Source organism: Crocodylus porosus, unplaced genomic scaffold, assembly GCF_001723895.1.
Source record: "Crocodylus porosus isolate Cpor-Errol unplaced genomic scaffold, CroPor_comp1, whole genome shotgun sequence".
Taxonomy (NCBI): Eukaryota; Metazoa; Chordata; order Crocodylia; family Crocodylidae; genus Crocodylus; species Crocodylus porosus.
Window position 1 is genome coordinate 75829667 of NW_017728931.1, and position 16176 is coordinate 75845842.

Below are 16176 nucleotides of genomic sequence, written 5' to 3' on the forward strand. Positions count from 1 at the left end.
GAATCCTTTGAACCTAGACAACAGAGAAGTCTGCAAGAAGTCTGTTCATCAAACCAACCAAGAACAGTGCTGATTTTAAATAATAACGCATGCTTAAAAATAATTGTAAACCTGGTACATGTAATATTATCAGTATTATGCTATAATTCAAGTTTTTCTTAGGAGAATACATTAGAGATACATAATATTGTAAAATAAAATGCACATGAAGATGACAAGAATTTATTTGGAACATATTAACCTGGATGTAAAATTCCACCTGTAATAAATAAAACATTATTTTTTCACACACTTTCAGATATTACTACACGGCGACATCCCACACAAGAGTATAACTGAATGCAGATGTTTCAGATCATATTTAAGCAATAGTATCAGTGTGGCTAGGCCTTTTTGCCCTCAAACAACCTAAAATAAAGCAATTCCCGCATCATACACATACCTCTGTCCTAGCTACCAAACATACATTGTATAGAGCGATGAATCCTGCTGTAACACCCTTCCAATCTTGCTCTTTCACACTTACACTGATAAAAACATTTAGCTGCAAACAGCTAAAGAGCACTTGTATTTCAAGCTCAGCAGAATGAATATGAGAAATGAACTTCAGAACTGCAGGAAACTCCTTGTTCTCTTTAAAAGGAAAAGAGCCAAGTAACTGGTTCCTCAGCAGGCAGGCACTACCATCTGCTGGTGAATCAGTTTTACTGTTCATCTGGACCTGGATCCGCAGGCCCCTGCTCTCTGCAGCAGCACCTGAGCCCTGGCTGCTGCTTGCAAGAAGCAAGTCAGAAGTGTGTAACCAACATATGGAAGAAATATGTAGCAAACCTTAAGATGGTTTGAACCATGCTTGATTTAAATGTCTAAGAAGCTGATACTGAACTTGTAGAAGTCTGACCCAAAAGCTGAGGCTGTTCATGCAAATTGAATGAGCCCAAAGGAGCACATAAAGTACTAAATTCCCATATACAATTTAGGGAGCTATTAAGTGATGAGGAGGGGACTTCCCTCTGGAGATTGGGTTACTGTAATAGGGTTTTTTTTTTGTCCCAGACAGTTATACAGACAAAACTAGGAAATCCTGTGCTTGGAAATATTTGAATACTGATTCTTTACTTGCAAAAGTCAGTACCTGAAGACTATGCAGTTCTACTACCTAGTTTAAAAAAATTCAATGGCTTTATTACAAATATAAAACTTTACAAGAGTAGAACCTAAGGCCAGCTTTTTCAGATGCAAAACTTAGGCTCCTTAAGACATATTTAGGCCCTAAAATTTCCCTAACTTTGATAAGGGATGAGCATTTATAACTCATCCATATATCATTGGGTGCTCAGCAATTATGAGTATCAGAAAAATTCTATTTAGATGCCAACTTATTCTAGTAGATGTATAACATTAGACACTCGCATCTGAAAATGTTGGTTTTAATTTAACAAAATACAGCCTTTTTGGTATCTCTGTTTGGAAACAGGCAAGTTCTAAACATTAGAAAATAACTGATCACAAATGAATCTATCAACATAACAAGCGATTCTAGTTTTCTGTTTGAAAATCGCAAATTCTCTGATTAAACCCCCCCCAAATCTGCAACTGAAATGAAACATATACACACACACATATATCAGTTGAACACAATGTTTTATTGATAAATTTACAATTTTAAAGCAATGTGGAAGCCTACCAGTGCTTCAATTATTATAATAAAATATACAATAATAATATACATTCTAAGTATCTATAGATTTTGGTATTTGATTTGGGGTTTTTTATCATGGGTAATCAGAGCTCCCCCTGCCCCCTTCACTCACCAGGATGCAGGTCCAGACCCCTCACTCCCAAGCCACAGCCTCCCAGCCCTGCTGGTGCTCCTCACTTCCCACCCACAGACCCCCATCCCCCCCCAGAGTTGGCCCCCAGCTGCCAGGGCTACAGGACCAGGGACCTGGATCTGCAGGCCCCTGCTCTCTGCAGCAGCACCTGAGCCCTGGCTGCTGCTTGCAAGAAGCAGCAGCTGCTGTGGCAGAGCAGAGTGTGGAGCCCAACTCCCCCTCTGCCATGGGCCGCATAGCCAGAGCAGAGCCCATGTGGGGTGGGCTGCCTGCTACAGGCTTGGGCTCCCTGCCTTGCTGCCCCTCCAATCCCCCTCCCAGGCCATCTACAGCCCAGAAGGTGGGACCCGGGACCTGGCATGGCAAGGCAGAGCGAGGCCAGGTGAGGAAACTCGGTGCTACCACTCGGAGCCCCATGCTGCCATGGTGCGGCACCCCTGCCTGCCCAACAGCAGTGGGGGTGGCGGTGTGGAGTTGTGCCCCTCACTGCTGCCAGGTGAGCAGGGGGCATTTTGCCAGGGTTGCACGAGGCTTGCAGCACCAAGGAGCTTCCCTGCCTGGTCCCATTCTACCCTGTTGCACTGGGTCCCGCTGGCTGGGCCACAGAGGCCCCGGGGGAAGGCAGCAGGGTGGGGAGTCCAAACCCACAGTGGTCAGCCTGCACTTGCCCCCATCCTGTGCACAGATCTGTGGGGAATGTGTTCCCCATGCCCCTCCTGGGAGTGCACACAGTGGGAGGGAGCCAGCCCCACCCATCCACCCAACCCCTCAATAAGCCGCCTACAGCCCCATCCTGCTCCAAGTTCTGTGGACCATCTGGGCTGGACAGCATCCTCAGCCCCAGCCCTGTCCAGCTCCCTCCCTTACTCCCTCCCTATGGGGGCCTAAATCCCTGCTTCTTCCTGCCAGACTTACTTGTGAGGATCTGCTCTCCAGGCTGCCTGGCACCCATGTGCATGTATACGTGCGCATGTGCACATAGCATCTCCTGCCTGCCTGCTCTCCTCCTACTCCCCCCAGTCCCTCACAGGCTTGAACTCTGCCAGCCTGCAGAGAGGTCTTAGCGAAAGTGGAAAATCTGTGTGTTTCTTTGTTAAAATGAAAAATCCACATTTTTCTTGGTCAAAAGGGAAAATCCATCCCCCCCCACCAATTTTCCATAGGAAACAAAATCTGGATCCCTAATCATAATTTCACCTTCTCCCCCAAAAAAGAAAAAAAAAACACAAAGAAAAAAAATCACTTTGGAACATTCTTTAATAGGAATCTGTTCAGTTCTAAGCATAATTGTCATCGTACGTGAGAAAACAATATTTTACAGCTGGACTGATATTTATAAAGGCAATAGGAGCTAAACTCTCCCTTATGAGTCAATGTGAAGATCACATGAACTTACATGCAAATCTAACTTCATCTTGAGCTCTGTGCCTGAAAAGTTACAGCATTTTAATCTTGTGTTTTTTATAATAAAGGTGAAACATATAGTCTTGAAATATGCATATAATATTGAAATATACAATTTTTAAAAGTTACATGCAGATTTAGGATATGAAGTAGAATGGTTGTAAGTAATATCAGTGAATACTAAACATACTGAACCAGTCCTGGCTGTCTGTTACAGTTGTGTATTTGGGTACAGAAACTAGCATATTTTTAATTAAAGAAAAAACATTGGAATTACTAAGTATATTTATGTGCTCCTTTGAAGCAATTTAAGTTAGCATGTACCTAAGCAAAAATCTTTTGTTTCTCTATTCTGTTAGATTAAGAAAGTCACATAGTTTCATAGTTGGTAGGGTCGGAAGGGACATGAGCAGATCATCAAGTCCGACCCCCTGCCATGGCAGGAAAAAGTACTGGGGTCAAACGACCCTGGCAAGGTGTTCATTTAGCCGCCTCTAAAAGACCCCCAGGGTAGGAGCCAGCACCACTTCGCTTGGAAGTTGGTTCCAGATCCTAGCCACCCTAACCGTGAAGTAGTGCCTCCATGTCTAATCTGAATCTACCCTCTGTCAGCTTGTGACCATTATTCCTGGTCACTCCTGGTAGTACTCGGGGGAACAGGGACCCCCCAGTGCCTGCTGGCCCCCTCTGAATAGTTTGTAAATGGCAACCAGATCCACCTTCAGCCTTCTTTTGTGGAGGCTGAACAAGTTCAGGTCCCTTAGCCTCTCCTCGTAGGGTCTGTCCTGCTGCCCCGATCATATGAGTGACCCTCCTCTGGACCCTCTCCATGTTGTCCACATCCCTCCTGAAGTGTGGCACCCAGAACTGGACTCAGTACTCCAGCTGCGGCCTGACCAATGTGGCACAGAGGGGGAGGATCACCTCCTTGGACCTGCTTGAGATGTATCTGTGAATACATGACAAGGTATGGTTGGCCTTCCTGACTGCGTCCCCACACTGTCGGCCCATGTTTATCTTGGCATCAATGATCCTTTTCTGCCTCTGCACTGATGAGAAGAGAGTTCCCCAGCCTGTAGGTATGCTGCTGGTTCTTCCTCCCCAGGTGCATCACCTTGCCCTTGTCTGTGTTGAATCCCATCCTATTCTCGTCCGCCCACCCCTGTAACCTGTCTAGGTCTGATTGTAGCCTATTCCTCCCTTCTAGCGTGCCCACATCCCCCCACATCTTAGTGTCATCAGCAAATTTGAACAGGGTGCTTTTTACCCCCTCGTCCAAGTCGCTGATGAAGATGTTGAACAGTGCGGGCCCGAGGACCGAGCCCTGGGGGACCCCACTGCCCACATCCCTCCAGGTCGAAAATGACCCATCCACCACCACTCTCTGGGTGAGGCCCTCCAGCCAGTTAGTGACCCATTTGACTGTGTAGGTGTTGACGCCACCGCCCCCCAGTTTTTTAATGAGAATGGGGTGAGAGACAGTGTCGAATGCCTTCCTAAAGTCCAAAAAGACTACGTCCACTGCTACCCCTGCATCTAAGGATTTTGTAACCTGATCATAGAAGGCCACCAGGTTGGTCTGACAGGACCTGCCTCTACTGAACCTCTGTTGGTTGCCCCTAAGCGTAATCTCCCCTGCTGGCCCCTCATGGACATGCGCCATGATAATGCTCTCAAAAAGCTTGCCCAGGATTGAGGTAAAACTAACTGGCCTATAGTTTCCTGGGTCCTCCTTCCTCCCTTTTTTGAAAATGGGAACCACGTTGGCCCTCTTCCAGTCCTCTGGCACCACACAAAAGCACCATGAGTGCTCATAGAGCCATGCCAGGGTCCCACAATGACCTCAGTTAATTCCCTCAGCACTCTGGGGTGGAGATCATCAGGTCCAGCTGATTTAAATACGTCCAGTCCCTCCAGAAGTTCCCTGACTAGATCCTCACTGACCCTTGGCCTGGGTGCACCTTCCCTGGGGCCTGGGGAGGGCCCAATGGGGGTGCTGATCCAGCCTGCTCAGGAAAATGGAGGCAAAGAAATTGTTAAATAAGTTAGCTTTGTCATCTGGTGTGATGACCAGATTTCCTAGCGTGTCTTGCAGAGGCCCCACTTTACCCTGTACCTTCTTTTTAACCCCTATGTATTTAAAAAAGGAACTTCTTGTTGTCCTTGATCCGGGTAGCTAGTCCCAGTTCCATCTCCACCTTGGCCTTCCTAACCACCCCCCTGCAGCCCTGAGCAACTGAGGTATAGTCCTTCTTGGTGATGGCCCCTTCCTTCCATTGGGTGTACGCCTCCCTCTTAGCTAGGAGATGCTCCCGTATGCTTTTGGTGAGCCATGGGGGCTTTTGCACCCTCTTGCCTCCTTTATCCATGTTGGGATTACCTCCCTTTGGGCTAACGGGGAACTGGGATAAAGTTTTGAGATAAAACTTTATTTATTTCATTATTTTTTTATTACCGTTGCATTAAAAATAAAACCTAGACAAATATCTTTCTTTTAAATAACAATGTTTGAGATTGTTAAAACAGAAAATACAATACTGTCTAAATTTGAATATATTATTCTAAGTGCATATTACATGTGTTTTTAAGTTCAAAATTAGTTAGGAACAAAATACTTGAAGAAATAATGTGTTTAACCCTTAAGACTTCAATGAATAAAAGGCATTCATAAATGTATAACTCTAAAAAATATGTACATAGCAGACCAATTTTATATTGATGAAGAAATATCTTCCTATAAAAATCCTGGTCCCACTTAACCAGAATTTTATCACTGGCTCTAAAAAAGCAGAGCTGGGTGCATAACAATATGATTTTAATGCTGTATTAACCTCTGTGTTAAGCAATAGCCAGTTTAATATTTGGGCTACTATGTTTCTCAGTATTCGATCTGCTGTATATTTTACATTAATGTTTGTTGGCTAGATGCAGCATTTATTCATTAAAATTGGATAATTAAAATTCAGTTTCTGGTTATCAACTGAATCTTACTAGATTGTCACATTTAGCTTATTTTTTTTTACCTTTTCTTTGGTGCTTTCACATCTTTATTTATAAATTGAGAAACATTTTTTGTAGGGTTTTTGAAAAAAGTAACTTATTCTTTATAGTCCATTAGCCCATTATAGCCCATTAGCATTTAAAGCACCATATATATATAAAATAATTATCAACTACATCGTAAAAATATTAATCGAGGGAAAATTGTCTTGGTATTCACGTTGGTATGATGTATTCCTCTTCCTCACTTGACACCTTTTTCATTAAGTAGCATCCTTTTGACTTATATTCCAATATGGGTTCTTAAGATATATGCATATTTGGATAATATAACTTGATAAGAAAAACAGCTACACAAGCCAATAATGTCAGTGATGGTCTTAAAGCTACAATATAAATGCAGAATTCATCACATCCTTTCACCCATGGTGGACGCCAATTATAGTATTCTATAAAAAAGCACAATTCTTATTAGGCATGAATGTAATTATAACAACTAGAATAATCCAGGTAATGATGAAGAATTAGAATACATACCAATAATTCTATCACGTGTTGCATTTTCTAGAAAAAGAGAAGAAATAAATAGTTCCATCAGGCAAAAAGGTGTTGTTCCATTTCGGTTTTCATTAGTTAACTTACAGAAGCAGTAATTAATAAACAGCCTACTAGAAGTTGTCCATTTCAACTAACGATATTTAAAAATAATTGCAAACTTCTTAGACCTAAAATATATTTTATAAAACATTCATGCTTCTTGGATAGTATCCTCTAATGTAAATAAGAAAGATTTAAATGCCTTTTACACTTCTAATAACCACTGGTTAAAAAAATAGAGGTGGGGGGGAGGGAGTTTTATTTCCCATGCAGATCATTGGTGTTTTTCATTTTCAAAAAAATGCCAATTGATCTCCAAAATACTATGCAGAATTGATAACTATTAGTTTTCATATTGAACAAAGAAGCAAAGTAACGTACCAATTGAGGTCAATATTTTTTCAGAAATATGCATTAATGTTGTGTATATCAACATTTGGGTGCCAAATTTGAGATGGCTTGTGTCTGATTTTCAAAGCTACTGAGGACCTGAAGTTAAAGTGCCTCAAATTGGCTACCTAAAAATTGAGGCGCATAGTATTTGTAGAAGTTTCTGAAAAGGACTTTATATGTAACTTAAGGCTGCATACACACATTCAAGTGGTTCTCCTGGTAGAGAAATTTACCCAGAGTCATGTGTACAGACATTTCAATGCTGAGGCCCTCAGGAATGGAGAGCTTACAATGCTGATTTGTGCAGCTCGGGGAGGAAGCAGGGGCTTTGCACACATTTCAGCATGCTCTACAGGCTCCCTCAGTCTGCCTGGCAACAGATGGTAACTTTGAATAGGGTATTCCTGATTGGTTGACCCAGACTGTCCATGGTCAGCCTATGTTCCTCTGCTGCATAATGTACAGATTGTGAAGGGGGCCTATTCTGCTTCCTGTTGGAGCAGCAGAGCACCATCTCCCAAGGGAGTATGAGGGATATGCTGGAGGATTGTGTTCTCTTAGAGAAGTCATGGTATGTACAGACATTAGTTCTCCCTGGCCACATCCACCCAAGTGTGGATATTTGTTTCTCTGGGGACAAGAAGCAGTGGCCTCGTGCACTTCTAGTTTTTTCTGGGGACACCTGTGCCACACACCCGAGGTTATCCCAGGTGGGGTAATGGAGGCTGGTACCAGCAGCCTTACCTGGGGTCCTGGGGGTCTCCTGGGGCTGCAGCAGTGGTGATCCTGCTGCTCAGAGTCTATCTTGCAGCCGGAGCATGGCTCCAGCCAGCCAGGCTCTGGTTTTGGACACACAGTTTTGGGTGGTGTACACTGCCCCTGCGTGCACTGCTCTGCTTTTTTTTTTGTGCAGGTTTTTTTTAATCTCCCAAGGTCAAAAAGCCCTCCGGCATGGAGAACAGCTGAATGTGTAGTATGTGGCGCCACAGACATATCTGCTGCACCACATACCGTGTGGTGGTGTTCATCTAGACATGGCTCCTGAGTGCAATTTAACCCTGGATGTTTCCAGGTTATTTTTCTCTTGGAGTGGCAATTTTTACTTTGGGAGAAAAAACCTGAACATCTGCATACTCATGGTTTCTCCTAGGAGAAGAGCAACACTCCCAGGAGAAACTGAATGTCTGTACAAGGCCTTAAGCAAGAAACAACTTACAAGCAGAACTGCAGGTACATTTTGCTGCTTAGTTTTGGTCTCAGTTCAAACATCTAAACTAACCTAAATAAATACCCTGACTTTAGTATAAGGAAATTTATAGTTTATGACTTCTAGGTAGGTTAAACAAAGAACTCATGCCTCATCTCATCCATATATGCTGCACTTATTCTGCAGTTCTTGATGTTGCTAATTGCTTTTCTTATGAAAACTATAAAAAAAATTTACCAAGCTAGCTGGGGTTCTATCTATTAGCAACAATGGGAAAAAAGTAGCAATACTTTTATTGTATATCGGTTGCATATCAGATTGGCACTGATAAAAGGAAAATTAACATTATCAGCTATTGGCTTTTTTAGGTTTAGCTGATAATATCACCAATAAATACAATATGCCTTCTGGCTGGGGCCCCTAGACACTGCGTGCATGCACATAGCTAAGAAAGCACCTGGGCAGCATGGAGAGCAGTGCCTTGCAGGTAAGTTTGGGAGGGGGTAGATAGAGGCCCCCATGGTGAGGAATGGAATGGGGCAGGGGCTGGGGGTACTGCCTAGCTAGGGCAGTGAATGGGACTTGGGGCTGGGGCAGGGAGCAGGATGGAGCTGCAGGCAGCTCGTCCAGGGGGCATGGGAGAGGGAAGTGGGGAGGGGGGGCATCTCACCGCTGCACACACTCCCTGGGGGGAGGCATAGGGGATGCATATGACCCCCTCCCCCCAATTTTGCATGGAGTGGATGCAGGCTGCTTGCTGTGGGCTCAGAGCTCTGCTATTTTTCCCTTCGGACTCCCATACCAGCCATGTCTCCTCTTCACCCAGCAGGAGTGGGGCAGTGAGTTGTGCCTCTTGCTGCCAGGCAGGCAGGGGATGAGCAGCCAATGCAAGGCCCGCAGCAGGGCTGAGAGCCCCGAGTCCACAGTGGGCAGCCTGCATTTGCCCTTGTCCCACTCAGCACTGCTCCAGTTAAAAGTATCCCTCCATTTAATGGTAGCAGCAACACTTGAAATAAAGCTCATTTGACAAGTTTAAGTTCAACCACTGCTGCTGCCATTTTAAAGCACCAGGACACTGATACCCTGGATGAGCTACCCACAGCTCTTTTCTGCTCTCTGCCCTGGCCCTGGGTCCCATTTACTACCCTGGCTGGGTAGTGCTGCCAGCCCTAGTGCTTGCCCTTGCCCCATGCCTTCCCTCACCATGAGAACCTCAATCTGCACCCCCCACTCCACTTCCTTCCCCCACATCCTTTCCCCACAACCGTCTTACCTGCAGGAAGCTGCTCTCCATGCTGCCCGGCTGCATTCATGTAAATTGTTTACCTGATTGGTATCAGGTGATATGGCTGGTTAATAATTGGCTATTGGTATTGGCCAAGAAAATGTTTATCAGTGCACCCCTAGAAAAAAGCTTGCTAGCTAGAGAATTAAATTGAAGATAAAGAATTTAAGATAAAGAAACCCCACGTTTTATGGAATAAAACCCAGATGAAATACCAAGAACTCCCACCATAAAATGCCACTAATTAAATGTTATATGGGAAGAGTCTGCAAAGAAGGGCTCTCTCCCATAGCTTGTGCCTATGGGCAGAGCACATCTGAAGAGATAGATCAGTATTTTACACTTCCAGAATGAAACACATTTCCAAGTTGTTACTGAACATGTAAATACAGAAATAAATAGATTATAGGCAGCCTGGAGAGAGTATTTGATTAGGTTTGACTTTCTTGATTTGGTGTCATAAACTGTTTTAATTCTAGCAGAAAGTCAGTGATTGGAAATATCAGGCTCTAGAGACAGTAATAATACCAGACTGTGATTGAACTGAAACTTTGCAATTATCATTTGTGGCCTTGATAAAGTAAAATATGAAGTGCTTCGCTGAATAGGAATAGATGTAATAATTATGTAAGTGCTTTGTTGCACTGAGCCTTAACAGAGCACTGAAGAGAAAAACTAAACCAATGAAAAAATTCTTATTTTTTTCCTATAGTCTTTTTTTACTACTGAGTAGATGTACACGTATATTTTTCTTTTGTCATATTGCTTAGTATATTCCTTTGTACTTACTACATAGTTTATTCACACAGGTGTCCCCACGTGGGCACTGACTGCACGGTGCTCCTTTTTGATAAGGTTTTCTTGGATAATTGCCACTAGAAAGGCAGAACAAAATTTCTTTTAGGTGAATCTTGCTGCAAATATTTATAAATAGGGCATATTTTGAAGTGTTAAACACTATAGGACAATGGATAGGAACCTATAGTTCATGGACCAGATCTGGCCTGCAAAGGGATTGGATCTGGTAAATGAAGGTCTGACCTGATCTTCATTTTACTAAGGGCATGCCAAATCCTAACCATCTGATCTGGTGGCTGTTCCAGCCTGTGTGGAGAGATGTTCTTCCTCTGCAGCCTCTGTTCAGCTTTAGTGGAATGGCTAGAGGGGAATGGTAGCCCATGGCACTGGCTGAGCCATAAGCTGTGGCGTGTGTTAGTAGGAAGTTGCTGACCCCCACTTTAGGATGTTTGCTAACAGAACTGCTTATACTTCATGTTCAACTTCAGATATTTTATAAACCATTCTCTCATAGTTTCACTGTTATCTTTTCGCTATTAGATAACACACTAGTTAATTAGCATTAACACACTACTTTTATTTCTAAGGAAAAAAACTCTAATGTATTTTATTCAAACCCCACTTCATTAGATATATGAATTCTTAAATAAATATATAGGGGTAGAGCTTAGCTTCAAATAAGGCTGATATGAAATAAATCTTAAAAGTAATAAGCTTGTAAAATATCTTTCATTTAATTTGATAAGCAGTGAGGTTTTGCAAAATAATTAACCTTGTGTGTAATTTTAAGCATGTGAGTGGCCCTACAAAAATAAGTGTTATTACTCAGATACCTAAAATGTGTTGAGCTGGGACCTAAATCCTTAAAGATCATACAGACAGCATTGATTATTTTAATTCACAGCTTGCAGTGATCTTAAAGGCCCCTGGAAGACATTACACTTAAGATGCAATTAACCTGTTAATTGTACCATAAATAGTAACCCTGACACATTCAGGAAATTAATGGTGTGACAAAATGGGAAACCAGCCCCAGAAATAGTCCACAAAATATATATGATATACATATTAGGGCTTGATATATATACAACGGGGCTTGTTGGCAGCTCCCCAACATTTGGGTAGGCTGACAGACATGTGGTGAATCCCACAGTTTTTAGGTGCCAACTTGAGGAGCTCATCATCTGAGCTGGTGTGCCAGATTGCAGAAAGCTCTGGGGCTCATTGCAACCTGGCATGGTGCTTACCTTGCCCTGCTGCTCCCACAGCAGCTGAGGAGCAAGGTACATTTTGGTGTTGGGTACCAGAGAGCCCCATGGCTCACTGTGACCCAGCAGGTTGACTTTCTTCACTTGCAGCTCCCACAGAGCTGTAGTGCAAGGCACTTGACACATCTAGGCCATGGGGACCTTGAGTTCAGGGAGGTTCTATGATCCCAAAATCCCCATGCACTAGGACTTTTAAAAACCATGCATGCAGCCAGGCTCCACGTGTAGTTTTCTAACATCCCTGATGCATGAGGCTCTTGGTCCCAGAGCTGGGACCAATAAGTCAATTGTTAGTCCTGGTCCAGGGACCAAAACAGTTTGCTCTGAGTTGTGGGTATCTGGCTTTCAACTTTCTGGTACAGGGGAAGTCTGGCAAGTAGTAATGGTATGATTAGGATCCGATCCCTGATCCCATAATTGTGTGTTCTGCCATGCATGTGTGACATGGCAGGAAGTGCAATTGTTGGGACTGAGGATCAGATCCCACGGTGCCATTAAATTAACGTATGACAGGGGCAAGAGGATATCACCCTGACTCCTGATTAGAGCTTCAAAGAAAGAAGCAAAGAATTGCTGGATCAGATATTCTTGTAGTCAAGTCAGTCTAAAGACTGGAAGGAAAAATGGAAGTAATTTCATATAAAACATACCCCAATACACTGCAGTAAAATGGAGAGGAAAACTCAGAATGTAAAAACAAGCTAAAGGAAATCTGTCAAAAAAGGAGTCTCTGAAAGCTAAATCCTTCCTCAATTAAAATACAAATCAAAATATGACTTTGAAATAAGTGTTTTAAATGAAAATATATTCAATAACCCCAGGCTAATCTTGTATTATTTTATTGTAAAGTTGAACCAATCTGTACTGCTAAATGCTATAGAATTTTCATTTATTCTAACACCAAGTTCCCAATTTTAAAGGACCTTTTTCCTTTCTGGTCTGCTTGTCAGACTCTTTGAGACTTGTAACATATTGGCTAGATCAGGTGTAGGCAACTTTTTGGCCAGAGTGCTGAAAAAACCTCAGTGTCTACCTGGTAAGGTGCCAGAGTGCCGGCATACCACAAAAACAAAACTGAGGCAGGGGGTACATGGCTGGACACACTGCATATTAATATAGTTAATAATCATAAATGTTGCTTTGGGGGTTTTGTAATGGTAAATACCAGGTTTTGTAAAAATTCTAAACCTTCATGTACTACCTTTGTTCTTGTGTATTCTTTTTGGTTAAGCATATTGTGATTAGAGAGAGAAAAAAAGGGAGAGAGAAAGGAGGGAAAAAAGAGAGAGAGGTAAAGAGAAAGGAAAAAGAGAAAAAAGGAGAGAAAGAGGTAAAGGAAAAAGAAAGAAAAGGAGGAAAAAAGAGAAAAAGGAAAGTAAAAAAGAAGAAATAGAAAAAAGAGAAAAAAGAAGAGAAGGAAAGAAGAGAGAGAAAAGAGAGCAAAAGAAAAAGAGAAAGAAAAAAGAAAAGAAGCTAGGGCTGGGGAGCTCAGGCCTCCCCGATGGTCCCAGAGTGGGAGAAGCCCAGGCCCAGGGCTAGGAGAGGGGGCCCAAGGGGTTTGAGCAGACAGACGTCCCATTCCACCTGGGTGGAGGCAGCACTGGGGCACTGAGCACCAAGGCAGGGCACTTGGGGCAGGACAGCACATGGAGGGGTGGGGTGGGGCAGGCTGGCCCAGCCGGCCCCTTGAGAAGGCAGCAGCCAGAGGAGAGCGGGGGCTGGGTGGGAAGTGGGGGCTGCCCTGGGGCTCTGCAGGCTCAGGCCAGGGCAGCTGGTCAGGGGTGCCCAGTGGCACCTGAGTTGGGTCCTGGCTGACCCATGCAGCTCCACAGGGATGGGGTGCGGCTGCCTTGCTCATGAGGGGATGTCACCTGGCCAGGGCAGGATGCTGGGCTCATAGGGTTCCCAGCTCCAGGCTCAGCCTCCCTGCGTGCTGGACACAGTGCAAGCAGGATGGAGCCACCCAATGTGGGGGCCCAGCTGCAGGAGCCCCCTGCGCTTGGGGAACAGCCCCCACGGGCAGCGCTCAGGGCCAAGCCAGCCAGGAGCCTACAGCACACTGTCCCTGTGCAGCTCCTGTTCCAGTCCCAGCCCCTGAAAAGGAGCTGTGGGTGGGCAAGGCCAGGACCTGGACAGACTGGGGCAGCCACGATGGTTGTTCCTCAGGTCCGGGGGGCTCCCATGGCAGCTCCACCCCACTCACACTGTGCCCAGTGTGCAGGGAGGCTGAGCCCAGAGCTGGAAGACCCCAAAGCCCAGTGTCCAGCTCTGGTCAGGTGGCGTCCCCTCATTGGCAAGACAGCTGTGCCCAATCCCTGCAGAGCTGCACGGGTCGGGCTGGGCCAGGTCCCATCTTGGGTTCTGCTGGGCACCCCTTTCCGCTGTCCCACTGAGGCCTGAGTCTGTGCATCCTCAGGGCAGCCCCACTTCCCGCCTTGTCCTTGCCTTCCTAGGGATCCAGCTAAGCCAGCCTGCCTGCAGCGCTTTCCCCCATGCCTTCCAGACCCTGTCCAGAGTGCCTGTTCCTGGCGCTTGGTACCCCGGTGCTACCCCCACCTGGGTGGGATGGGATGTCCAATTGCCCAAGCTCCAGCCAGGCACAGGGCTCACCCATCTGCTGGGAGCCTCCAGTGCAGTGGCCTTGCGCAGCGCCTGCCAAGGCCCCAGCCCCACCCATCTGCAGCTCCCCTCCAGGGGCTGTGCTAGGCTGGAAGGAACAGTTTGGGGCACAAGAGGTAGGGTCAGCAGAATGCAGACTCCATTCATGCCTGTATTCTCCTGACTCTGCCCCCAGTGCCTCTGAGATCTCACTGAGATCTGTAGCTGGTCTGGATAGCTCAGAGCAGCCATTTAAAAAAAATGTTTTTTTAAAACAATTTCCTTGCATGCCTCCTGGTGTGCTGGGGAAAATGTCTTCACGTACAACTAATTGACACACATGCTGGGGGTTGCCTATCCTTGTCCTAGACTGAGACTTGGGTTCTCTGCTTCCACCTCCTCAGAGAGTTTCAGGAATCTGGGGTGAATTCTCTCTGATAACAGGTGGAAAAACTTGTTCTGCAAGTAGTTCCATGTTAACCACAATACGAGGCAGATTGATCACATTGATTCTGGGAAATTTTCTTGAGAGCTTTCTCTCCCCCTCTGCTAAAGATAAAAGATCTACTGAAAACTGAAGTAATAAGAAGCAGTGTGTTCAGTGTCTGATGTACTGCAAATGCCTCATCAAACTCTATGTAGAGGCACAGGGGGGATTGTCAGACCTCAGGTTAATTTCCTTATTAATGCAGAAAAGCCATCTCAGGTGCTTAATCCATTCTCAGCACTGCATTCCAAGCTTCTGGATGCTAACTTAAGCAAATTTGGCTTGAAATAACCAGGGATCCTGCTTTTCTCTGTTTAAAAATTGCAAATTCTCTGATAAAATGGTGCATTCTCTGATTAAAAGACCCCAAACTCACATTTTTCCATTATTAAAATGAAACACCACTATATATATAGGTAGCAGTTGAACACAATGTTTTATTGATATATTTATAATTTTAAAGCAATTTGGAAGCCAACCAGTGCCTCAATCACTATAATAAAATAAATTCTTCTAAATACCTATACAATTCAGCATTTGATTTGGGGTTTTTTATCATGGAAAATCAGAACTCCCCCTGCCTTCTTCACTCACCAGGATATAAATCCAGCTGTGGTTGTCCCCACACTACTTTGTGGTGCTGAGCAGCCTGATATGCTGGTGCCCTGTCCATGCCATTGCCCCTCACTCCCAAGCCACAACCCCCTGGCCCTACTGGTGCCTCTCACTTCCCACCCATAGCCCCCCAACCCTACTGGTGCCCTTCACTCACCACCCACAGCCCCCTGCCTTGCCAGAGGGCCCCCAGATGTACCGAGCCCCAGCTGCTGCCCGTCGGAGGTTGCAGCTGATGTGGTGGAACAGTGCATGGAACCTGGCTCCCCCTCCTCTATGGGGAGCACAGGTGGAGCAGAGCCCATGGAGGGGGGTGGGGTGGCAGATGCAGGATGCCTGCTGTGGGTTCAGGCTCCCTGCCCTTCTTCCCTGCCTCTAGGGCCTCCATGGTTCAGCAGGCAAGACCTGGCATGGCAAGGTAGAGTGGGCGGGGAGGCTTATGCTGCTGCTGGGAGTCCTGCCCTGCCATGGCAAGGCACCCCTTGCCTACCCAGCAGGGAGCACAACTTTGCGCCACCACCCCTGCTGCTGCTGAGGGGGCAGAGGGTGTCTCACCGCAGCAGTGTGGGGCTTGCAGTGGCAGCACCAAGCTTCCCCGCCCTGCTGTGCCTTGCTGCACCAGGTCCCGCCTGCTGGGCTGCAGAGGCCCCAGAGGGAAGGCAGCAGGGTGGGGAGCCTGAGCTTGAAGT

General features: G+C 45.4%; 1 protein-coding gene across 1 annotated transcript in view; it reads right to left on the bottom strand.

The window, feature by feature from the left end:
* Positions 1-5808: 5808 nt before the first annotated feature.
* Positions 5809-16176, bottom strand: part of LOC109315968 (glioma pathogenesis-related protein 1-like) — a 28554-nt gene continuing 18186 nt past the window's right edge. The window contains exons 4-6 of the mRNA XM_019543933.1: positions 10511-10596; positions 6777-6803; positions 5809-6688 (exon numbers count right to left, since the gene is read on the bottom strand). Coding sequence (XP_019399478.1) covers positions 6543-6688; positions 6777-6803; positions 10511-10596 — 259 coding nt within the window. The 3' untranslated portion in view covers positions 5809-6542. The remainder of the gene's footprint in view (positions 6689-6776; positions 6804-10510; positions 10597-16176) is intronic.